Source organism: Podarcis muralis, chromosome 2 (genome assembly GCF_964188315.1).
Source record: "Podarcis muralis chromosome 2, rPodMur119.hap1.1, whole genome shotgun sequence".
Classification (NCBI taxonomy): Eukaryota; Metazoa; Chordata; class Lepidosauria; order Squamata; family Lacertidae; genus Podarcis; species Podarcis muralis.
In genome coordinates, this window is record NC_135656.1 from 72,393,427 (window position 1) to 72,419,458 (window position 26,032).

Here is a 26,032-nt window from a genome sequence, read left to right on the forward strand (position 1 = left end):
CTTAGAAAGAGCTCGGTTCCAAAGCATTACACTGGCCTTGCTCATCTCAGTTGCTCCAAATGGCATTTTTTTTACCAGCTATGCCCAAGAAATTATTTCATGTTTGCTTCTGTTCTTCTTCTTCCCTTTCTTTCTTAGAGCAGAGTCATTGCCACAGATAAATCACAAGCTGCTGTGAATCTCGCCAGGGAAAATGCAGCAAGGTAAGAGCACCCTCCCTATATATACTAATAGCCAACATTTTCTATTTCTTTACCAATGTGTCTGACATTTGGTCAGTTTACTGGTGCTCTGTTCCTAATTTCAGGCAGTTTAAACAAAGCATCTGGGTTGTATAAACAAACATTTTTAATGGTCAGGATTTAAAACCGTGGGATGCAGCGTAAACAACTCTGCCGTAACTCTCCAAGTGCTATTGCACTTGTATATTAGAAAGCATTACTAAATCAACTATCATACAACCAACCCATAATTACTGGAAAAACTCGATCAGATTTAAAAAAAAAATAAGACAAGATTAAGATCTTGGCTGTGAGAACCTGCTCCCTGACTGACTCCAGCTACAAAAGCTGAGGCAGCTGAACAGACTCTTGGGTCGGGGTATAGCTTAGTGGATTTTGTTGCTGTTGGTGTTGCCCCAATTGTTTACAATGTTTTAAATTGTTTTTAACTGGTTTTTAACTTTTAAATTTGGGAGTTTCGTTGTTTTTAAAATAAGGGAGTAAGACATGCCTAGGAAGAGAAGAGCGGGGAATAACAGGGGCGACCCCAATCACAGTGATTCAGGGTAGGAGGGCAGGCCAGGTAAAGGGCAAATGCCACAGGCGGTTAGTGGCTGTACCATGTGCCAGCCCCTCCTCCAGCCTGGCAGGTTGCAGTTGTCCTATCAGTTAGCCCTTGACTCTATTGATGAATGCCAGGGGTTCTCTGAGTAAGACCCCTCTCATCCATGGTCTGATCATGGATGAGGAGGCTGATCTGGTCTGTATCACTGAGACCTGGGTGGGTGAGCAGGATGGAGTTCGTCCCACCCAGCTGTGCCCACCTGGGTACTCAAGCATCAGGGCAGACTTGAGGGACAGGGAGGGCAAGTTGCTGTCATCTATAGAAATTCCCTCTCTCTCTGTCTCTCTCTCCAGGCTCTCTGTCCAGTTTGGGGGGACTAGAATTGAGTTCCTGGCACTGGGCAGTCAGGACAGATTAGAGATTCTGCTAGTTTACCACCATTGCCCAGGAGTTTCCTTGCCTGAGCTGACAGAACTGGTCTTGGAAGCGGTGTTGGGGACTCCCAAGACCGCTGGTTTTGGAAGACTTCAACATTCGTGCCTAGGCAACTGGCTCAGGACATCATTGCTGCCATGATTATCATGGAGCTGTCCCAACATGTCATCAGACCAACACATAAGGCAAGCCACACTCTGGACCTTATTCTCTCAACTGAGCAGGAAAAGGGTGATCTGAAAGTGAATGATATTGACATCAGCCCCTTGTCACGGTCAGATTACTTTCTGTTGAAATTTAGGCTTTCAACACCTTTCCCCCTCTGCAGAGGGGGAAATTAGCGCATGAAAAAGGGCCTCAGATGATGGACGCAGAATCTGTCATGGTTTATACAGGGAAAGGCGTCCTTAAGGTCCTTCTTTGTGTGTCTTCTCCATGAGAGGTCCAGGCCTTTTCTGCAGTGGCTCCCCTTCTGTGGAATGCTCTCCCCAGGGAGGCTCACCTGGTACCTTCATTACATATCTTTAGGTGCCAGGCAAAAACATTTCTCTATAACCAGGCCTTTGGCTGATCATCATTCTACAAATCTGATTGTGGGAGGTGGGTTATTGGTTTGTTTTTGTTTTATTTATGTATTTTGTGTTCTCATTTTGTATTTTTATGTTGTGAACCACCATATGATCTTCAGATGAAGATCAGTATACAAATTCTTATTCTTATTCTTATTAATACATTGTTTAATTTTACCCAGGTTTTTAAATATAAACAAGGTTTACAGTATAAGACATGGGCTCGCTCTATCATCATGATCAAGTTACATTAATTACTACATATCACCAGAGTGAAGAGTGAAGAAAGGAACCATAAACATATTCCTTCCTTTTATTTCATAAGCGTCACCCTTTCTTAATTATGGCTTTGTTCTCTTCTGACAGCCAGAGACTTTACTTTATTCCCCTTCCTGTAGCACCCAGACCCATTTGGGATGTTTACACAGTAATTCAGAGATTGTGTTGTAATATCAGTAGATAACAATGGGTGCAACACAGTAGAGCTATCTCACAGGAGGAGTATTTTGATACCTGTGAATTTCTGATTAACAAGCATGACTACTTTTCCGCTGTGCTGGTGGGGGTGCGGGGAGAGGAATCCATTCAGAATGGCAGCAGAGTTGGGGGAAAGTTGAACCAACTAACATGTGAGCAGGAGACAGTTGCATTAGTTTAGTTTAAAATCATGAAAATTGCAGCTTGCAGGTGGAATCTCTGATATTCTGAGTTAGACTGCTGGGCCTTTTAGGCGGCCACCACATTCTGTTCCGAGTATTGCTGAGCTAGTCACAAGCATTTTTGTCCTCTAAAAAGGTGCCCTTTGGCTATTATTTGCAAGTCCTCACAAAAGAAAATTCAAGGGATCAGATCAGGGGTGAGTGGTTGGAGAAGAGCACAGCCCCTCTGCTATAGTAATGGAGACAGCTTTCTCTCCCATCCTTGAGATTGAATAGGCCCAGCTAGGCATGTCACAGCTATTGGTGCAATTTGTAAGTCTTGGGGGCCTGTCAGCTCCTCACCACCATCTATTCACTTGCCCTCTACCTCTGACCCAGTCTGCACAATTTCCTGGAGCAGTGGTAGGGAGCCAATGGCATTCCAGATGTTTTGGGGCTCTCATCTGCCCCAGACAGGGCAAGTGGAGGGTTGTGCTCCATCGCTTCCCTAGTTGCATGCTTGAAGAGGACAATTGGACAGGTCACTGGGCAGGTAGGAACAGAACCACTGTAGTCCAGTGCCTCCAAACTGCATCCCACACAGTTGATCTAGGAAGAGACCATACTCAATGATATCAAAAGCTGCTGAGTGATCAAGTAAGAGTAACAGGGTTGCACTTCCCCTGCCACTTTCCCGATACAGGTCAGTCCTGATTCAGTCCTGAAACCAGGCCTAAACCAAGACTGAAGTGGATCCAAATAACCAGTGTCATCCAGGAGCACTTGCAGTAATAGAGAGGACTGCAGCCTGTTGATGAGTTAATTATCAGAAGGGACTCTCTTATCCTACTGTAGATTATCCCTCTATTTCTAGAAAAGATATGCCCTCTGCAAATAGTTTTGCTAACCAAGACTATTAGTAATATTTGGTGGAGTAAATGAGTCCTAAAGGACTACAGATTTGTTTGCATAGACTTGGAATGGTGTTTTCAGATTCTGAGTCATTTTTGTTCATTGAACTGGTAAATCAGGCCAACCCAGAAATGACTTGAAAAAGAGTCACCCATCCTGGTTCTCTGTTTACTCTACTTTCACTTTGGGGAGGAATGGTGATCTGCAGTATAAGTTGAGGCGGCTAAAGCACGTGTCCTTAGTTTGCATACGCATTTCGTTGTCTCGGGATAATTACTCTGAGAAAATGAACACCACCACTGAATCTTGTGGGTCTAAATTAGCCCACAGAGTAGATACGAGCTGCCTGTAGCAGAGCAGAGCCACCTGTTTCCCACACGTGGCTTTTTCCTTACAGGCTGCTGGTGAAAGAGGCACCAGCCACAGGATTTTCAGACTTCTAGATGTTATGTCAGGTGAACTATCTCCCGATCTGCTAGTGCTGGAGAATCTGATAAGGAGCTGTGAGTAGGAAGCAAACATGGAGCTTTGCAAATTCACCTTTTCATTTTTACATTTTAATCTTGAGAGGCTGTCAAGGCCTGTCCCCCTGCAGCGGTTTTCCACAAGGCCACCATATTAAGCCACGTTATCTTCCCATCTAAGCCAGTTGTGGGCTTGCTACACCTTTTAAGCGGCATGTTATAATGTTAGTGCTCCCCTGTGGGCAAATCTTGGGTAAGACCCATTCTCTGCTAATGAGTCCCACGCCCATATCTCCCAAAGGCATGTGATTGCAGACTGGTGGATTTTCTTTTCTTTTTAGGGGGCCCTTTATTCCTAGTCAGGATTTGCCATGTGCTTATGATCCCTGTACTGAGAAACTTGGCCAGAGCCATGGGACTTGGCATCCCTTTCTTTCAGTTCCTAAATTCCACCACCGACTGTTGTTGCTTACCCACGTAAGGACTTGTCAAGCAACTGTTCTCTCAGCTTCCACTTACGTAATAACTATTCTGCAGAATGTTATACAGCTGCAAAATTTCGTTTTGTTTGATCACATTTCTGTTTTGCCCATCTTCAATGACAGCGGTGGGGAAACCTTTCTGTGGCTAAATTTGGCTGGCAGGGGTCCTAATTTGGCCTGTGAGGCCATTTCCTCAACCCATGGCCACCTTCTCCACAACCGCTGCTATGACCCACTATAAACAATATATACAATATATACAAACCCCACTAAAGCAATGTTACAGACACATGGTGGTGTTGAACATATAACAGCAGCAGCCAGGGTGTGGCGATTCCTGCTTTCTAACATCATAATATACCGCCAGCTAAACTTGGTGATTTAGTGGTATATTATGATGTTGGAAAGGAGATGGGGAGGAAGAAGGTACCGCATTTTGCGCCCTATAGGACGTACCGGCCCATAGGACGCACCTAGATTTGGGGGGGGGGAATAAAGGGGGGGAATTATTTCCCCCCCCCCCAGGAACGGGGCTGGGGAGGGGAAAGTCTGAGCTTCCCCCACCCCAGCCCCCAGAACATGCAGCTCTCCGCAAGCCATTGGAGGCCAGCGCGAAGTCACACCAGGTTCCCACAGCTTGCGGAGAGCTGCGCAAAGCCTGCTCTGGGAGCATGCGGGGCTGGGGGCGGGGAAAGCACGAGCTTCCCCCTCCCCCAGAACGGGTCCCAGAGCGATCCCGAAGCTGCGCGCAGCTTAACGATCGCTCTGGGAGCTTGCGGGGCTGGGGGCGGGGGAAGCCCACCGCCAGCCTCCAAACCACGTCGGGAGACAGCAGGATGGCGTGCTGCGCCTCCCCGCTGTCCCCCGAGTTTGCGGGGCTGGCGGCAGGGAGAAGCGGGCTTCTCCCCGCCGCCAGCCTCCAAACCAGTTCGGGGGACAGCGGAATGGCGGCATTCCACCTCCCCGCTGTCCCCCGAGCTTGTGGGGCTCGCTCTCCAGGCTTCAGCGAAAGCCTGCATTTGCCCCATAGGACGCACACACATTCCCCCTTCATTTTTGGAGGGGGGAAAGTGTGTCCTATAGGGCGAAAAATACGGTAATTGCCAGCCACGGAGACTGATCGTCTTTAGTTTTCTAATGACTTCCTACAGAGGAGGACTGCAGTGAGGAGTGCAAAATTCCTTGCTTAATCAAAGTTTTGCATAATTGATGGTTACACTAATAACATCTCTCTCTTTTTCTTTTGAGCTTGTGCCAAACATAATAATTACTTCACAGTTTTCAGACTGAAAAACTGCTGTTGATTGTTGCAATGGTTTTCTTCATTAGATTGGATGTGATGGGTTTTAATGCCATTTTCAATTGTTACATTAAAAGATGATCTGTATCTCATGTATGATCTCTTCTCTAAAAGGTTACATCTGCAGGACAGGGTAAAGATCCTTCACCATGATGTGTCTTCAAGTAAGTTTCATATATGCAGTTGCTCATGTTAATTGGTACCAGGGGAAGGTCAAAGACAAGAGCCATTGTGTATTAAAATGCAGGAGTGCTAATTCTCACATGTCAGAAGTGACCTGCAGAACACAGTTGCCAACCGCCATTTCTGTACATTCAACACTGTATTAGTATGTGGTACCCAAAATGCATCAATAATTTGCCCAGTTACCTCTGTCATATTTTGTATTCTGCTTTTTATTCCTTTTAGTGCTCTCTGTTTTCAATTATTTTATTGATTTATTGCTTTTTAAAAATGTGTCATGAGCTTTATGTAAAAAAAAATAATAGCCCTGTACTTTATATTATTATTTTCAGTTGAAGAATGAGTTAAATGTGTTGAGCTGAGGCCTTATATGGCAGCACAGTACTTGCAAAGCAGTGGCTTGCTGATTTTTGTAAACAATTTGAATGCTGAGGTAAGCAAACCTGGCTGCACTTCAGTAACTTTTTTCCTCCCCTGAAGAAAAAGTCCCTTTTTCAAATATGTCACTTTAAATGTCTTAACAAAATTCTGAAGCGGCCATTTTGCCAGATTTTTAAAACTTAACAGGTACGAGTCCCTGTCAGGGAAAAAGGCAGGATGTGAATAGACATAAAAATAACCAGAATTTGGCTTTTGAGAACTGTAGGGCATTGGCATTCATGATGCTGGGAAACACTTTGTGTTATAAGGCTGCCATTATATAACCATTGGCATGTTTCAGCACCCAATATAGTGCTATGAAACCTGTGGTGCTATAGCTCCCTTAAGGTATTATTTATTCCAAAATTGCCACAGCTTCATATGTTGTTCTTTATAATCCGGCCAGGTACAGCAGCAGCCCATGCGGGGAGCAGAGCGGCAGCAGTGCCCTCCCAGTGGCTAGGAATAGAAGGGCAAGGCAGTGAGGTCAGGGAGTTCCAAGTTGGTGGTAGAGGCCTCTGCAAGGCTTCCACCAACCTGTAGCTTCCCCCAAACTTGCCACCATCATGCCCAGTCCTGACAAGCAGGACACACTTATTGGGAGAGCGCTACTGCTGCTTTTCACACCACTGTTTTAACAGCATACAGTTCCCTTAAACATTGTTCTGCAGTTTATAAGTTTGGAAGGGTTTTCTAATTTATTTTTTTATTGGGCGGGGGGACCGTGGTGTCATTTAGATGATCAGTGTAGGCCTTATAAGCTGCTGTTTAGTCTCTGCACCAAGTGCTTCTCCTTCATCTTCTCTTTGTCAGAGGAGGGGAGGAGTGCTTGACACCCTTGATTTATGAACCATGGTTTATGAAGGCTGGATTACACATGTGATCCAGACCAACCTGCTAGTTATTCTGGCAGGTCCGGAGGGATAAACAAATACAATTTCGCAAGTTACCTTTGAGCCTGTTATTATGCCTAAAGTTTGTTTTGTTTTGCTTTTGTTTTTTGGTAAAGCTTTTTATAATTTTTATTTCGTTCTATAATGTAGACAAAAATTAAATGGTGAAAAACAAAATTATAAAATAGGCACATAGAATAAGTAGTTGCACATGATTTAAAAATAACAGAGCCCAAGTTAGGACTGTCAACTCTAGTTCCAGATTTGCCAGGCTTGTCTTGAAAATGATGGTTCTGCTATATATGTCATAAAGGAATGCCAAACCGTATAAAAAGTGTCCGGGGATTCTAGTCCTTGCTGAAATCTCAAATTATATGTGATTTTCTCCTTTATAGCTATATTCCAGAGTGAGCAGTACCAAGCATCCAGTGCAAGTTTTTCAGCTGTTTTCCACTGAGTTGCAATTTGTGTTGCTAAGATCATATTTAGATCAATTCTTTTGACAATATGTATACATTGGTTGCATCAAAAATATTCAGTAGCATTAATTTTGGTGATATTTATCATTTCTGTCAACCTAACATTTGTTTTTATCCTTTCTTCAATGTAGGTTCCTGGGAATGCCTACTGCCCTGGGGTTTGATAGATATTATAATCAGTAATCCACCATACATTTTCCATGAAGACATGACTCAGTTGGCGGCAGAAATCCTCAGGTAGCCAGAAACCTCTCCCCTCTTTGTTCCTCACTACATTTCTGCCCCCCCCCCCTTTTGCTCTTTGGTGAGGACTGCTGGCATTCTAAAGGCCAGTCTAGGTATGATGTGGGGAGATCTTTGAGTTCAAAGGGGCTCTCGCCATTTTCTGAAGAGATGGTAGCAGCTGCTGGACTCCTTCCCCATCTCCCTGGCATGGTTCTGAGGTGTCATGGCCTTTTCCATTTCCCTTGAAAGAATGGGCCATAGCTGAGTGATAGAGCGTGTGATTTGTATGCAGGAGGTTCCGGAATCAATCCCTGACAACTCCAGGTAGGGCCAGAAAAAATATTGCTTGAATGAAACCTTGGAGAACTGCCACTGCCTGTCAGTAGCAAACATATATTTCAGGTGGCCTTGTTTGTTTTGCTGCTGTGTGTAAAGCTGGGTAATGCTTTGGGTTTTTAGACCTTGTCTTTGGTTTCTAGATATGAGGATCTTGGTGCACTGGATGGAGGAAAGGATGGGATGAGTGTAATAAAACAGATTCTGAAATTGGCTTCATGCATCCTCAAGGATGGCAGGTAAGTTCTGGCTAATGCTGACTGCTTCTTTTCCAACAATAAGGGAGCTTCGTTGCAGGGAACTGGGAATAAGACTTCCTGAGGTACACCAACTGCCACCACAGCTAAAATAATTTGGAGGAAGAGAATGACAGGAGTGTGCAAATGAGAGCAGTTTCCGTCTTTCCCAGTTCTCTTCCTTTTCTGTCTCAGGTTCGTAGATTGGGGATTGAGAAAAACTCCACAACTGAGGTGAGAAATCCTCCCTTGTTACCTATTCCCCTTGCTTAAAAATCACACAGTGACCAGGGCAGAAGAGAGGGGAGGCAGACAGACTGCTACGTCAGCCTGGAGCGGGAGCAGCAGTCAGGTCCAGATCAGGCCTGGTGTCATCCCATGACAGCAGCTAGGCTGGCTCATCCCTGCACCTAGAAAGTGCCATTTAGGGGGTTTCTTCTGTTGCCACCAGTGCAGATCTTGTCAGGAGCGCTTTGGCATGCCCACATGTTTGGTGGGTGGGAGGGGGAGCTAGGCCCAGCATTCACTCCACAGACAGTGGGTGGTAGAGGCCAGCAGGGGTGAAACAGGGGCACCCCCCACTCAATCCAAGCCCTAGCCCAGCACCTTTAAAGTACACCTCCAAATTAGCATTTTGATGTGGAAACACCACGGGACTCCCTTTTACTGAAAGGAGGAGGAATTAAACCCCCATGTGGGGGTCTACAGCCCCCCGCCTAACCATTCGACCATCCTACCTGTGTCATTAATTCGTTGGTTATTTTCAACAAACCATAAAGATATCGGCACCTTATATCTATTATTTGGCACCTGAGCTGGTATGGAGAGAGAGAGAGAGAGAGAGAGAGAGAGAGAGAGAGAGAGAGAGAGAGAGGGAGGGAGGGAGATGGAGTTACAAAAATATAATTTTAAAAATAGTTGAAGGAATCACTGGAGTTGAGGAAGTTATATTAGGTGGCACTTGGGAAGTGATCCTAAGATATTATATTGCGATGATTTGGGGAAGTTCATTTGGGAACTTAAAGGCCAGCAGCCAGCTGCATCTCAAAATACCCTGCTGTGGCTGAGATGTTCCAATTTGTGGCTCTGTAGTTTTAAGAACACACCCATCCACCAGAAAACGTAGCTTTGCTGGTGAAGATCTCCATTAAGATAGATTGGGAGGAGAGAAACCACAGTATGTGTAATAAACAAGTGTGAGAAAGATCTCTTTAATGTTTGCTTCATTAGCCAGATTATTACAAGTCCAGTTTGAACTCAATCCTAGGAAACAACCCACAGCTTCCTTTCGCAACTACGATGTTTCAGCGGATTTCAAAACACTTGAAGAAAACCCCACAAATCACAAATAATTGAAAATGTCAGATAATATTTCTGGGTAGTGGTTGTGGAAAACTTGGACACCTCTCTGGAGGCTGAGAGTTCTCTCAGTGCCTCCAGTTACTTTTAGTGTACCAGATCAGGGAGAATTGGGGTATGGCAGTCAGCTCTGTGCTTTCTCAGTGGAGCACAGCTACTACAGTGGTACCTCGGGTTACAGACGCTTCGGGTTGCAGACGCTTCAGGTAACAGACTCCGCTAACCCAGAAATAGTACCTTGGGTTAAGAACTTTGCTTCAGGATGAGAACAGAAATCGCGCGGCGGCAGCAGGAGACCCCATTAGCTAAAGTGGTACCTCAGGTTAAGAACAGTTTCAGGTTAAGAACAAACCTCCAGAACGAATTAAGTTCTTAACCTGAGGTACCACTGTACAAAGGATGGTTAGTGGAACAGCCACCAGTGGAAGCGAATTGAACAATACATGTAGAGATCTGATCTGCGTTAAACAGCAGCAATGCCAGGTCTGTCACCACCATTATGTAAGTGTGACGCACTTGCCTCAGACAAATGCTGGGAGGTGGGCAGCAGTGGCAGCTCCCCTGGCTGTTTTCCTACTGGGAGAGGGAAACTGTGTGTGCCCCCTTAACTAGCCTAAAGCCCTTAGTGGCAGGGTCCAATCCTCCTTTACCTACACTCCTGGCACCTTACAGGTCAAAAGTGTCATCAGGCAGTACCACTTGAACCAGCAGTGATGGGCGAGGTAGCATTTCTCAGCCAGCCAGCCCTTTGCCTACACAGCACAATAGGAAGTAATACCCCAGAGGCCTCTGCATCACTTCCCTGTGCTATCTTGCCCTTTAGTGCTGGAAAGTGGAGGGATAGCTTAGAAATCTCATGCAGCTCCCAGGTGCACAGCGCCTAGGCTGTGCTTCTCAGTGCAGGGTTCCTGAGAGTAATGTCCCTTCTGAGCTGGGCCCTGCCTTGGCCTTCCAGTGCACAGCACTAGATGAAGAACGGTGCCGAGAGAGGAAAGCTCAGTACAAAAGCAAAAAAGGGGGAAATAATCCTTGACCACATAGTACTGAAACAAGAAGTCGGGAACTATTTAAATACCAATTTTACACAATAGGAACATACATAGAAAGCTGCCTTATGCTGAGTCAGACAGTTGATCCATCTAGCTCAGTGTTTTCTACACTGACTGGCAAAAGTTCTCTGGGGTTTTAGCCAAAATTGTCAGTTCTGGGGATTGAACCTGGGTCCGTCTGAATGCAAAGCAGTTGCTCTGAGCTACCATCCTTCTCATCACTATTACAGTAACTAGGTCTCATTGGATTGTTGTGTAACATGCACTTTATTATTGTGTTAGGAAGGGCTTTCATTTTATTTTATGCATTCTAAATTAATTTACTTTTTGCTGCATCTAATATGTGTTTGCTGTTCCTGATGAATATACTGTACTTTGGGTAAACTGGGCACTACATTGTTCTGATCAAAGTCAACTTTGTTCTGGACCTCCTTCCCTGCTGTCCCTGTCTGAGCTTAAGGGAAAGGCTGATTTATTGGCTCAGAGTACTCTAACCGAAGGGATGTGGGTGGCGCTGTAGGTTAAACCACAGAGCCTAGGACTTGCCGATCAAAAGGTCGGCGGTTCAAATCCCCGCGACGGGGTGAGCTCCCGTTGCTCGGTCCCAGCTCCTGCCAACCTAGCAGTTCGAAAGCACATCAAAGTGCAAGTAGATAAATAGGTACCGCTCCGGCGGAAAGGTAAACGGCGTTTCCATGCGCTGCTCTGGTTTGCCAGAAGTGGCTTAGTCTTGCTGGCCACATAGTCCAGAAGCTGTACACCAGCTCCCTTGGCCAGTAAAGCGAGATGAGCACCGCAACCCCAGAGTCGTCCGCGACTGGACCTAATGGTCAGGGGTCCCTTTACCTTTTACTCTAACCAAAGGGGAGGGTTAGCAGTGATGTAATGGTGGCAGTGACTGTATTGAAGAAGTTGATCATCTCTGGGCATAGAGAATTCCTCAACCAGCAGACTTCAATAATGAACTAACCAAAAAGAGAGAAAAGTGTTTAAAGTCTTTTAGAACTTAGTATTTTTATTTTGTTTAATAATAAACAAAGTTTGTTAAGCCTAGACGGATAATTGGAAGGTGGTTAAATATTTCCCAGCAGTTTCTTGGGATGGGGAGGGAGAGAGCTGGGGTGGCAGTGTTTTTCCCGGAGCATGAGAAAGTGAAAACTGGTAGCACGTATATTGCTACATTCTTGTGGGTTTTAAAAAGGCACTGATGATTTAACAGCCAAAGAAAAGCAACTTGAAATCCCTCCTACAAAGTTGGAGCACAAATCTTGCCATCTCATACTCCAGGGTTTATAATATCATTTTTCATTGTTAACCTCAAAGCATAACCAGTGTTTCCTAGAATCTGTGGAGGTTTTTTCTTTATTTTAGTTATTTATTAACTCCCCCCTCAAAAAAGGTGGAGGAGGAACTGAAGGAAAAACGTTTTGAAGGTCACACATGCCCATTTTGTGTGTGTGACTGGGCCTGGTTGATTCAGAGGGAATGTTCCATGTGGGAAAGCTCTGAAAGCACTCACTGGATGGGTTTGGCTCATTCTCCATCAGTTTATTATTTAGCCTGCAAAACTGCCATTGGCTGTGTTCAAGCTGAGAATCATTAGGGATGGGTTCGGGTACAGTCATTAAGATGTCTATCAGGGTGCACTAGAAACTTAGATTGTAAGATTCCTAGTCCAGTAGCAGAAAATAATTAGTTCTGGTGACAGGTGTGGAATCCTGAATCTCTGAATAGAAAATGTCCTCTGGGAACCAAACTACATGATATGTTAACTGCAGCTGTGCATTTCATGTATCTGGGTTAGTTCTTGTTAAACAGCAACCACAGCAGAGGTGGAATGGGAATCTGGACCCTTGGCACAAGAGGAAAGTGCTTTGTCCTTTCACTGTCCTGAGAAAAATCCTATTATTTCCCCTATTATGCGCTTGTTTTTTCTTGGAGAAATTCTCTCCTGGTTTGTTTGTTTCTTAAAAACAAAAAACCCTCTTCCATTCCACTGCGGTCCCAATCCTGAATGCCTTCCCAACCACAACTGCTAATTAACAACAGCAGAAGGACGCATTAAATGCAATAATACACAGATAAAATACTGTGTGTTCTAGCCCTTGTTGCACTCAAGGACAGATTAATGCTTAATGCTCAGCATGAACAAATAACTGATTTGGCAGATAAGGAGGGGATTATGATTGTTAGGCATGTATGAATGATGCCCCCAGGATTCTTTCATAATACTAGAACTCGGGTGATTCCATGACAATGAGTGGCAGTAGGTTCACGGCTAATGAAAGAAAATACTTTTTCACAATATGCATACCGTACAGCAGACATGTACAACACGTCGATCGCGAGCCCGCGGTTGACTGCCGGGTTGTCTCTGGTCAGTCGTGGGGCCTTTCTCTGCAACCTCAGATGCAGCAGCAACCGCTGCCGCTGCCAGTCTCCACAGCGATGCAACCCTGAGCAGCACAGAGGGAGGCATGAGGCACTATCGGGATCCCCATCAGCTGCGAGACTCCCGTTGACAGGAGAGAGAAAGAGAGAAGCTGACTCCTCAGATCCATGCAAACTAATATAAAAATATAGCTTGACTTTTCTCACTTGTTTAGTTACTTCTCCATCTAGTAACTATTTGGATCTGTCATAATGATATCCAAACATAACTTCTGTATCTGTGAAATAAAGATTATTTATTTATTTATTTATTTAATAAACTGAAATGACTACGGAGGGTGGTAGATCACTGCCAGTTTTTGATACTTGTTGGTAGATTGCTGGCAACTTGAGGTTGGACGTGTCTGCCGTAGAGGATTAATTGCAACCAGAGATTCTGGTAGCCTCCAACTTGGGGGAGGGCAGGCAGGTCCACCAGCAGTGCTTTTTTGGGTGGAAAAAAGAATGTGCTTCAGGCTAGCACAGAGTGTTACACACCCACCCAAAAGTACTGAATATCAGCCATAGCTGCTGAATATAGTTTTAAGCGCTTAGGGCAAAAGCAGACACTGTCTTTCTCAATCTTGCTTTGCTTGCTCTTGGCCCCTGTTCGGAGATAGTGTGTTGAACTTAATATACCATTGGTCAGATTCAGCACCAGCAGTTCTTAGGTTCATAGAATTCTATTTTCTGGTCCCAAGTAACAGGTTTTTACCCCCTGCTCCACCAAAAGAATCCATCTGCTACTGCTTGCGCCACCATTCCTTCAACACCATTGATTGCTTCAGTTTAAAGGAGTCATAGCGTTCTTTCTCAATCACTATTGAATTATATGCTGTCAGGTTAAGAACTGAAGTGCATAAATAAGAAGTGAGTATTCAGATGAGGAGCCTGCATCAATTGGACTAGTCTGTATGGGACTTTATGAACCACCGTATGGTAGCTTGAGGCTCCCAACTATCATGACCTAATTGAACTGGGCGTGTGATTGCATCACGATTCACCCAGCTCTTAATTTAATCCATGCTCAACTTGCAGCCTCAAAGCTGCCAAAAACATTTGGAAGCTCAGTGTATTTGAGCAATTGCACAAATCACTTCAGTGTGTGCTTAAAACGCCGTGCAGATCCACTAAACCCGCGTTCTCAACATGCCATTTTGATCATGTGAAGTGCCCTGTCTATTAGGAAGTTTTGATCAAGTTGGCTCATTCTCTTGCTTCTCTGCTTTCAGGAGTGTGTTTCTAGAAGTTGACCCCAGGCACCCAGAGATGGTGGAGAACTGGCTGTGCAGTCACCCCGACTTGCTTCTCTTTGTGTCTGCCACCCATAATGACTTTTGTGGAAAGTAAGAGCTTGTTTTACATTCATTCTTGTTCTACTGTCTACTAGAGTAGTTTCACAGAAGCGTAATGAGCACTGGCAAGTGTTGCCCCCTGCTTGGAATGCTCTGAGTCTCAGTGGAAAGATGCTCCAGCTCAGGGGTAGGCAACCTAAGGCCCGGGGGCCGGATGAGGCCCAATCGCCTTCTCAGTCCGGCCTGCGGACGGTCTGGGAATCAGCGTGTTTTTACATGAGTAGAATGTGTCCTTATATTTAAAACACATCTCTGGGTTATTTGTGGGGCACAGAAATTCATTCATCCCCCCAATATATGACCACATGTTTTTCTCCTTCCATGGCATGCATGCCATGTTATTTCGGAAAAGAAATAACAGTTTGGAAATCCATTAATCACATGAAAAAAACCTCTATATTCTCTTTCTGTCCTAATGCATTTTGGGCATCACGCCTAAGTAACTGAGGGTGAACACCACTTGTCACTTCCAGCTTGCCACCAAAATAACTCAGGCATATCATGAATGTACTTATAGCACTTCCTGTATCTGATGAAGTGGATTCTAGTCCAGAGAGGTTTGTGCCATGAGATATTTTCTTCTTCATTGTAGCCCTTGTGGTCTCTCTATGCTGTGTTTTGTTGTCTTCCTGTATAGGCCACGGTTCCTGCATATTCAGAAACATGAGGGAGAAAACAACAGAAGATACTGAATGAGTTCTGTCATCCCAGCACAGCTGCCTTTAGTGTTAGTCAACACAGAAAAGAATCCTTCTGTTAGACCTCAGTGCTGCAGTAGGAATGGGAGTTTGGAACCTGTACCAGTGAACTCTGACGGTATATTCTCAAACAGCCAGTAAGAACACTCCATGCTGGTGGACACTTCATTCAGGTGATCAGCAGGCCCCGTTGTGTGATAGATGTTATGTAGAGAAAGTTTCAAACTGGCACACGGTCGTTGCTGTTCTCACACGAAAGGTGTTTGCTCTGCATCCAACCTAGACGCATTTTCTCTCTCTTTCTTTCTGCCATGATTTCTGCCAGCAAGTGGTTTTCATCAGGTGGAATAGTGCCACTTTCCGAATACGGTTAAGCAGATCATTGAAAGTAAAGCCCACACTTTGCTTGCTGCATAAGCCTCACAAAAACGAATAGAAGTTTATATTGGTAAAATATGATAGAGAGTTCAACTTTGCATTAACAACAGTCAAGGGGGAAAGTTTTCACATGTGAGGACCTTAAATTGATTGAACCTTCCAATGAATGTAAGAAGAGCCTTGCTGGACCAAGTCAAAGACCCATCTAGTTCAGCCCCCTGTTCTCACGGTGGCCAGCTTGATGCCTGTGGGAAACTGGCAAGCAGTACGTGAGTGAAACAGGACTCTCCCCACTTGGAATTCCCAGCAACTAATGTTCAGAGGCATACTACCTGCAACAGCAGATGCAGAACATACACTTCTAACCTCCTTATCCTCCATGAATTTGTGGAAATCTCATTTTAAGACACTCAGGTTGGTGGCCCATCACTGCATCTTTGGGGAGTGAAGCACACAGGTTGCTTATGAAGACCGGGTGAAAACTTGCTCCTGTTCCTCTTGATCTTTTAATCTGGAGTCTACCAGAAATATACAAGTACAGGGCAAGCCCAACCATACGGGGCAAGACAACCAAAGCAGTTACTTGGCAGGCAAACATTATGCTGTGTGTGATGCAAGAAGTGTGCTTGCCCCCAGGTTCCACTGGAATCTGGCAGCAGACGCCGGGGCAAAACATTTGGGTTTGCAGCAAAATGTCTGACCCAGCCCTGAATGAGCTGGCGTGTTAACTTACGAGATTTTGACCTCAGTGAATTTGAACCAAATTTAGACCTCTGCCTCTAATTCAGATCCAAGTCCAGACTTGTTTATCCAGGGTTTTTGGTAGGGGAAAATTACTCATCCAGGAGGAATGTCTGGAGAAGCAGGAGATGAATTTGCTGAAGGAAAGGACAAAAGTGCATGTATCAATAGTCGAGCTTCTTCCCTAAATGGAACCAGCTAGAGGATTTCGGACCGAATACGAACAGAAGCCACAAATGGGACAAAGAAAGAAATGTCCTGTGGCTTCTGCTCAAAAGTTAGGTTTTGCAGTTTACTCTGGTTTGACTAAACATCTGGACAGAAAGATCATCTTGGTTATTCTGGATTTAGTAAATGCTGGTTACATCCTTGCATCCATAAAAACTGCCCTCCAGTGTGCATTTTAAAGGTCATGTGACTGGTTAAGTCTTTTTGCAGCCTTTGAGCACAGACAGGAATTCCTTTCCAGTCATCTTATAAGCTCTTTGAAAGAGCAGGTAGATCCTGCCGCCTTACCTATCTTATTCACACAATTAGAATGGCTGAAGTGGACTAAGAGGCAACATTTCAGTGAATATTCTTGAGGACAGGCTCTTATTAGCTGTAACCCTGATATATATATATATATATATATATATATATATATATATATATACACACACACACACACACACACACACTTGTTCAGGTTTCTTAGAGAGGATTTTCAGGCTACACAACTAGGGAGCACACACTAAATATGACATGCTCCTGTAGGATTGTTGAGAGGTACGCTAACTATTCTGTCCATCAGCTTTATAATTTCACACACTGATGTAGTCATTAAACATGTTACTGCTGTATTTTTCAGTGTGCATTTTAGGCTACGTTGTGCAAAATGGTACTCAGCTGGACTGACTCAGCATAGGATTGTACAGTTGGAAGGGACCATGAGGGTCATCTAGTCCAACCCCCTGCAATGCAGGAATTATTTGACCAACGCAGGGCTTGAATCCACAACGCTGTGATTTAAGAGTCTCCTGCTGTACTGGCTGAGCTATCCCAGCTTTATATCAGCATTCCTAACTTCTTAAGCATTTTGAGAAAGCAACCTGAATTGCAATTATTAATCTCATTCTTTCCTGGCAGCAGTCTTCAGAGGTCGATGACCATTTAGTCCTAATTTACAGTTGGGCACAATGCAGAGGAAACTGGCCTAAGGCTGCCCAGCAAGCTCATGGCTAAGAGGGAAATTGAACCCAAGTCCAACTGCTGCTATATGCCTATGCTTACCTTCCCATTTTGTCTCCTTTTATAAAAGTTTGTGTTACAGTTTTTGAGCCAATGACCTTTAAGATCACATGGCATGTGCGGACCTCCTCTTTAGGACACGAGGGGAGAAAATTGCCATTTTCTTTTGCATGAGTTTCTTTGCCAAAGTGTCCTGGTAGAGGAAGCATGCCTTCTTCGGCACAGTGTGTGCCACAGCATCTAATACACGTTTAGCAAAACACTTCATCTCAGAAGCCTCTGAGAACATATTAACGTGGCAGGCTCCAAGGGGCCAGTGACACCCCAGGCCAAAGACTTCTCCCAAGAGGGGAGGTTCCACCATGGAAAGTCTGCAATTTGACAACCAGTTCACTAGAGAGTTTCCAATTGCTTCATAAAGCTGCGGGCAGGTAATATGACTGCTTTCCTCATTTTGCATAATTGTATCATAATTTAATAGAACTCATTCCTAGTCAGTTGGCACATGTTTTCAATTCCTTGGAGCCTCAGCAAGAAGGGGGTGGGAGTGTTTTCCTTAAATGAAATTTGCAGAGGGCTGGGTTTTGTTTTTCCCCCTGAGGCTGCTGGTGGTTAGGTTTCTTTGGGGACAACGCACTGCATCTGACAATTTGAGCTTTCCTGGAAAAGTGTCTGGAAATAACATGGGCTTTGCCAGAGTACCAGGAGGTGGCGCAGCAATTCCAACTACAGGCCCATGGTGATTCTCTCCAGGAAGACCCTGATGTGGAGACGGGGCTGCTCTGTGATCTGTTACAGAGCCATCCATTCTGAAATGAAATGGAAATAGAAGAAGAGGAGGAGGAGGAGTTTGGATTTGATATCCCGCCTTTCACTCCCTTTAAGGAGTCTCAAAGCAGCTAACATTCTCCTTTCCCTTCCTCCCCCACAACAAACACTCTGTGAGGTGAGTGGGGCTGAGAGACTTCAGAGAAGTGTGACTAGCCCAAGGTCACCCAGCAGCTGCATGTGGAGGAGCAGAGACGCGAACCCGGTTCCCCAGATTACGAGACTACCACTCTTAACCACTACACCACACTGAAACCACAACCTGATTGAAGCCCGTGCAATGTTTGTGATTGCCTTTGCCATTACCTTCCATCTCCCCCCAAAATGGTGGAGACTCACAACACGGATCACCAAACTCTGTTTACAGGCTGAATAAGAGAAAAGTCTTAAATCTCTGTATATGTGAAGTCGTCTTGGGAGCACAGCTTTCAGGCACAGATAGGCATAGCCAACCAATTCGGTGGAGTGGATAGAGCATTTGGTTGGACCGGAGAGTCAAATCCTCCTTCAGCCAATAAGTCCACCGCTTGTCACCTTGACCTACCTCGCATAATTGCTGAGAGTGAAAGGGGAATAATACTGGGCCTTTTCCCTTGAGCTCCTTCGAAGATGGCCAGTGTAACAAACGAGATCAGTAATAGTAGCCAACATGAACTGCACATGTTGAATAAGGGCCTCTTCTCCTTGCCACCTCACCACATGGTTGGTGATCAGGGGAGAGACCCAGTTGTGGGCACATATCACCATGCACAGAATTAAGCTTTTTTCCTGCCACTCCAAAGATGAATGTGCCAAATCTGAAGCCTGTATGCATCATCTGCTTAGCATAGATTGGCAGCCAACATGGGCAAGCTTTTTCATCTAGCTGCCATATGTAACCTGTTCGACATGATTCAGTGTATGAAAGCTGGTTAAGTGTGAGCAGACCTGCAGGTGGGCTTAGCTATCTTCCATAGCCTGTGAATTGCTGCAGTCCTTCTGGGCAGACTTTCTTCCCATACAGTGCTGAGGTGATTGCGATAATGGGCCATAAGTAGTGAATCATAAGATCGTCTGCTGTTTGTTTGTTTTTCCAGGGGGGGGGGGGAGAGAAAACTAGACATCTGTGTTTTATTTTCCAAGAAATATTTCTCTGATCCTTCTGCATTCTATGTGAGGCAAGTTTCTTTCCCAGAAGTGAAATTGACACTTCCTCCAAAGAAGTGAATGGATGTGCTTCAGCAAATACCTTGACTTCAGTTTGGGTTTTTTTAATTGAGGTTGATAGTTTTGCTCTTTGTCAAGTATCATGGTGCACTAAACTGTTGACTGATTTGTATTAGATTATCCCTTTTTAGAGGAGGGTGTTGGGTTATGACTCTAAATACCTACCTTAGGCTACATGTGATGGGTAAGTAGGCCTGATGACAGGTAAACTATGGGTAACTGTTTTTAACAAAAAATATTGTTTGCTGCTCCATAACAAAAAGTTGTCCAGGACAGACTGGTTTCTCCTGTTATTTGGACCAAATACTTTTCCACTGCCCTAAGAGCAATTGTGATTCAAACTTATTCTGAAACCCTCCACACAACCACATGTAGTTTTAACAATTACTGCATGAATCATTGTCAGCTGTTCAGATTTTGTTCCTGCCAGTGCTAAAAACACAACCTTTAGCAAAATATTCTTAGCCTGTGTTGGCTTCCAGTGTTGTTTTCGACATTAAGATAAAACCAAAAGGGGAATTTAGAGTGGCCCACTTGCCACAACTTTTTAAAGCATTTTCTCTCTCTCTCTTGACAGCAGTGAGAAGACCACAGCAGGAAAATGCAAGTCACTGCATCTCACAATACTGAGAATGTCTACACACAATACTGAGAATGTCTACATCCTTTTCCGATATAGTGGTACCTCGGTTCTCGAACGTAATCCATTCCAGAAGACCGTTTGACTTCTGAATTGTTCGAAAACCGAAGCACAAAGGGCTGGTTGCAAGTTCAACTGGAAAAACTGAAAAGCATGCAGCAGAAGCCATTCGATTTCTGAGGCACGTTCGAAAACGGAAGCAATTACTTCCAGGTTTTCGGTGTTCGAAAACTGAAACGTTTGGCTTCCGAGACGCTCGAAAACAGAGGTACCTCCTGCTTCTATGAATCATATAAACAAACACAAACAAGGCATGCATTGCAGTTGGAATACAAGCACCAACAAACCTTGTCAGTCGTGTCACAGGCTTTAGGGGCCTTTTAGCTTTTTTTATGCTGCACACGATAAAATACGTCTACAAAAATTATATTTCTACCTTAAATCGCTCTCTTCCCCTTCCTTAGGGAAAAGTGTCTAATTTCATTCTTGCAGCAATCCTGTGAAGTAAGTTAGGTTAAGAGTTGGGAAGTGACCAGATAATATCCAGTGGGCTTTATGGTCAACTAAGGATTTGAATCCGTGTCTGTCCTGCCAGCTACCATATACGGCGCTCATCTCGCTTTCAAGCCGAGGGAGCCAGCGTTTGTCCACAGACAGTTTTCCGGGTCATGTGGCCAGCATGACTAAACCACTACTGGTGCATGGAGGACCGTGACAAGTGCCAGAGCGCACAGAAACGCCATTTACCTTCCCACCACAGTGGTACCTGTTTTTCTACTTGCACTGGTATGCTTTCAAACTGCTAGGTTGGCAGAAGCTGCTGGTGGTAGCCTACTTGCAATGTCTGTCTCTAAGGCATTGCATCAGTCTTTACTATTCAAAACTGTTACATAGACTGGTATTGTCTGATACTAGCCTGTTGTCTAGAGATGTTGCTACACACTAATTTTAGTTTTGGGGAATCCTTGCTTCAGCCATCACATTACAAGCTGTCACAGAGAGGGTGGGGAGATAGAGATTAGGGTGTGTGAATAGGGTCTGTATGTGGCTTTGGCCTTACTTCCCTTTGGCATTGGCCCCACCTACCACTGCCCTATGGTTTGTGGAAGGTTGTCTACAAAGACATGTGGTCCTCAGGTTGAAAAGGTTTCCAAAAGGGGAATCCTGGCAGTGATGGCAGAGATGTGGTGCAGACTATGATCGTGTAGCCCAGTGACCAACTGAAGCCAAGACCTTACGAATGCACAGTGTGTGTTTATCACTAAGTTACAATGGTCTCTTGTCAATAGAGCCCAAACAACTACAACCAACATTGGGTAGATGGTGGATGTTGGGCAAGCTTTCAGAGCCTATTTTATCGTCTGATCCACTTGTTCACCCAATATTCACCCAGTTCTCTCACTCGCTCACACATTCTACCCAAAGCCAGTGTTGACCTTGTGGCGAAACCATTTTATGGTATGAGATATTCTGTTTGTTATTTCCTCTGATACAGCACATCACCACAGAGCATCATTAAATAAAAGCTAGTTTAGCAAATCAATAATTAAACAGAAAGTGTTTTGGCAGCAGAATAATTAAAAACAGAAAATATTTGTGGAAAGGAGTGCCATGTTCTCCCCGTTCCGTCCTCCCCATAGCTGTGCACAGCCGTGTGGCAGCATATGTCTGTGAAACGGACTGGATGATGCATCAGGAAAGGCAGCAGCTATCACTGAAGAGAGCAAAAGGTCAGCAGCCAAGCATAAATGAGGAACCGAGAAAGCCCCAGCCCAGCAGTGTGTGAGAGAAAGAAGTGGGAGTCTAGGAAGAACTCATGATATTTAAACTTAGAAAATGTTGTGTAATCTGAGATGCTGAGTATTGTATTGCTTTGTATTTATAATAATAATAGCCCTCCAACCAGCTCAAGGTGGCATAATGGTTATGCCCCTCCCCATTACACCCTCACATTCAATCCTGTGGGGTACATTAGGCTGAGAGGTGATGACTGGCACCAAAACACCCAATGAACATCATGATTAAGTGTGGATCTGAACCCTCCTCTCTCAGGTCAACCAATCAGTTGATGCTTTGTTATATAGGCCTACCAGAAATCCCAGTTTTATGTCCAGTTCATGGCAGCCATTTTGTGACATTCTCTCAAAATTCCAAATGTGCCCCTGAGCCCAAAAAGGTTGGCATCCATTGTTCTATACGTCCAAATAGCCTGATATATTTGTAATTGGCAGAGAAGAGTGATCTGCCTGTTAGCATGTTGACTGATTGGTTCACACCAGTGCCTGACTGAGTGTTCTGCAAATGTTGCAGTTGCTATGTGCAACTTAAACAGTTATTCAATATGCAGTATACTCCACTGTGCTAGGCCCCAGTAGCCCTGGGCTTTGGAGAGAGCGGATTCTTGCAAGAAGTACAGAACAGGCATGCAGCCTTTCTCAGACTCCTCTCTATTTGTTTCTTAGACATGCGTAATTATGGAACTAGAACTGTTTGCCCCAGCAGTAGCAATGTGTCTGTTGCTTTCATCTTGACTTTTTGGAGCCCTTCCTCGCTGGCTTTCAGTTGAATGCAAGATAACGGAATTTTTTTTTCATTTATTTATCTATTTTAATAAATTTATACACTGCCCTTCATCGAAAGATCTCACAAGATAAAAAAAATACAAGAGAAAACAGACAAATAAACAGTTAAAAACAACAAAACAATAGCCCCCCTTCCACAAACACATTTAAAAGGCTGTATAATATCAATCAGCCAAAGCTTCCATCTCCCATGCAGATGCAAGAGTGAGAGCTCTTGAGCAACAGAACCTTTTTCTCTCTACAACCTTAAGCAACCCCTGTTTACACAACAGCCAACGTTTCTGAGAATAGAAACAAATCTGCTTGGAAATATAATTCAGCCCGCAAAGGCTGAAAGAAGCAGGGGATCCATGCCAGTCGGTGTTTGGGGGAAGATTGTGGCCCTACAGAAAAGGACAGCATATTCTAAAGAAAAAAACAATGGTCCGGGTTCCAGCACCCAGGATAATCTGCTTTTTGTGTGGAAGGGGTGCTATGTGGGGCAGCTCTCATTAAAGGGAAATCCTCTGTATGGAAAGTTTGAATCAAGAATGCATAGGAATATTAGGAAGGAGATTCGCTGGGTGAAGCCAGTGATGAGCTGTATGGCACATACAGTACATGTCAGTACCAGACAATACATGTATCTGGGCTGTGGGGCCGGCACATCAATTCCACTGGCACCGACTTTTCAGCAGCCCTAGCCATGAATAATGTTTTGGTGAGAGCTGGCTTAGCCTTTAACCCTTGTTTGTTGTCTTAATCTTTGTAATGAGGAGGTATGATAGTTGATGTTTGAAATGAGGGTGTGTGGAACCAGTAGGTGGGGTTTTTGTTTTGTTTGTTTTTTCCATAATTATAGCCACAAATAGGCAACAGCCTAGGCACAAGTCACATATACCGTGATCAGGTGCAATGGGCATTTTAAGGTGGCTGGAAGTTGCCACATCTGCCATCACCTTGTGTGTCCTTTCACGTGCAGATCATTTCCTCTGGACTACTCCCTCCCCTACCTACTGATTTAGGGTGGGAAGAAGCTGACACATCCCAGGAAAGGCACAGCATCTGCAGAGGCCTCTAAGCCACACACCACCATTTATGTCATCTACGATGTGCAGGGGCTGATATGTAATTAACCTGGCTGGTCTAGATTATATCACAGACATCTGGATAATGGCACACTTTTGATGATTTGCCTCTGAGGTGCTGCTGCCGGATGCCGTCTATGTTGCAATTTTTAAGCATCGTTCTTATTTCACTGAGGTACTGTTTTACGAAGTGGTGTTACTTGCTTCAATGGGATATAAATATTTTAAACAAATAATCTTGGGTTTTTTTCTTGAATTGTTTATGGAAAAGGTACAGCCATATCTGTTCTCAAGGGCTCCAGAAATATTTTTCAAGGCGCAGAACATGGCGGGATGTCAAAACAGTCCAATAGGTAATTGATATTGTAAGATCAGGAAGGAATGCCACCTGTGCTGTGAAGAGCACCATCCATAAATACTATAAAATGGTAGAAGAACTAGAGCTGGTGTGATGAACCTTTGGCCCTCCAGATGTTCAACTCCAACTCCCATCACCCCTATCCATTGGCCATGCTTGTTGGCAACATCCAGAGGGCCAGATGTTCCCCACACTTCAGACAGAAGCTCTTGGCTCAGCTCCTTCCGCCATAGCAAAGCTTTCCTCCCAAGACACATCCAGCAAGACAGTGCAGTTGGTAGCTGGATCCTTTTGTCAGTTAGCTTTGACTATGACAGCTGCTACTTTTTTATTATTATCTCTCCTGCCGCTGCCACCAATCTTAGGGGAGACTGGCTCCCTTTCAGTACATCCCTGCCTGCCTTCTTCCCATCTCCATCTGCAGAATGGAGCAAGATGGTTGCTGCTGTTCTCCACAACACCCCCTGGGTTTGGTTGTGGGCTTTCCAACCTCAGCCATGCTCAGAGAAAATGGCCTGCTAAAATGCCTGCTCCGTCCCTTGACCAAGATAATAATAGAAGGAACAGCTCTATCCTAACATACCTATTTTCTGATAACCTTCATACTTGCTAGAAACTACTCCAGCAGGCTAGATGTTTCTGGGCGGAGGTTGGGAATGCAAGGTATTTCTATGTGCTAAAGCAATTGCTTTACCATTTTAGAGAACAGGTTATGGGCAGCGATCCAGTTAAACTTGATCCCTAATAGAAAAGCTTGAAATTGCAGTCAGTGCCTCCCTCTCTTTGGTTTCTCTTCTCCTTTGTAAAACATGGAAGGACAAGTCACAGGGGCTTTCATGTGAAAGACAAGCCAGCCTGAAGGGATTATAAATACTCCTTTTATTCTCCCTGCATCAGTGAGAAAGCAGCAGCAAGAGGGAAAATTTCCAAAAGCTCCCAGTCCCAAGCCTAACTGCTGTGAACTTTGGGTTCCTATTAGGAACTTCTATTCCTAGCATAGTTTTAAAGGAATTACTCTATATGATGGAACCCACAGCAATCATTTCTGTGTCGTTATACTTCCAGGAGTAAAGGCTTCCTTTAACTGGATAAATGGGTTTCTAGAGCATGTAGGAACACGGGGTAAAATAGCACTTTGCAAATGATGCGTTAGCATCCACACCTTTTCTTAGAAACCTGCTGTGTAGGCAACATACCTTCAGAGTTAGCAACAGCAATAGTTTGAATGTTTCTTTGCCCCAGCATGTCTCTGGGTAGCATGACACCTTAACACAATCATTTTCAATCCATGTGCTGTGAGAAAATGGCTAATGTGCGGTTGTGCTGTAAGCAGTTACAATGAGATGAATACAGCCTTAGTGAATTAACTGCTGGTCATCATCCTCTCACAAATATTTACTTGGATCTGAATATTGAGAAGTACTCCCCAAATCAATCTGCTGGATGCACTTCCTCTTGGTAGAGATGGAGAACCTGTGGCACTCCAACTCCCATTGTCCTCAGTCAGCAGGGCCTGTGATCAGGGATGATGGGAGCTGTAGTTTGGAAACATCTGGAGGGCCACAGTTCCCCCATCACTGCTGTATGGTTTTAAGAGAGCAGTGAAAGTTTTCGTGTATACAGGCTTTGGGTAGCTTCTGGTTAGTGAAAGTGACTGGCATTGTGTCAAGATTGGTAGTTTGGTAGGCAGGGGCTGGTACTGTATCTTGATTGACCCTCAAACCTAAAGTTCCCTATCCCAGCAAAAACCATG

At 44.5% G+C, this 26,032-nt stretch overlaps 1 protein-coding gene across 3 annotated transcripts in view; it reads left to right on the plus strand.

The window, feature by feature from the left end:
• The window catches only part of HEMK1 (HemK methyltransferase 1, mitochondrial release factors N(5)-glutamine), a 52,458-nt gene extending 28,301 nt beyond the window's left edge, over window positions 1-24,157 (plus strand). The window contains exons 6-12 of one of the 3 annotated variants that reach the window (XR_013391946.1): window positions 139-203; window positions 5,701-5,750; window positions 7,693-7,798; window positions 8,266-8,361; window positions 14,429-14,542; window positions 15,189-15,422; window positions 20,210-24,157. Coding sequence is in view for 2 of the 3 variants with exons in the window: in XM_028718694.2 (XP_028574527.2) it covers window positions 139-203; window positions 5,701-5,750; window positions 7,693-7,798; window positions 8,266-8,361; window positions 14,429-14,542; window positions 15,189-15,243 (486 nt within the window). In the remaining variant the exon portion in view is untranslated. Of the gene's footprint in view, window positions 1-138; window positions 204-1,139; window positions 3,732-5,700; window positions 5,751-7,692; window positions 7,799-8,265; window positions 8,362-14,428; window positions 14,543-15,188; window positions 19,745-20,209 lie in introns of those variants that run through there. The other 2 variants (XM_028718694.2, XM_028718695.2) reach the window with 2 other exon arrangements.
• Window positions 24,158-26,032: the final 1,875 nt, after the last annotated feature.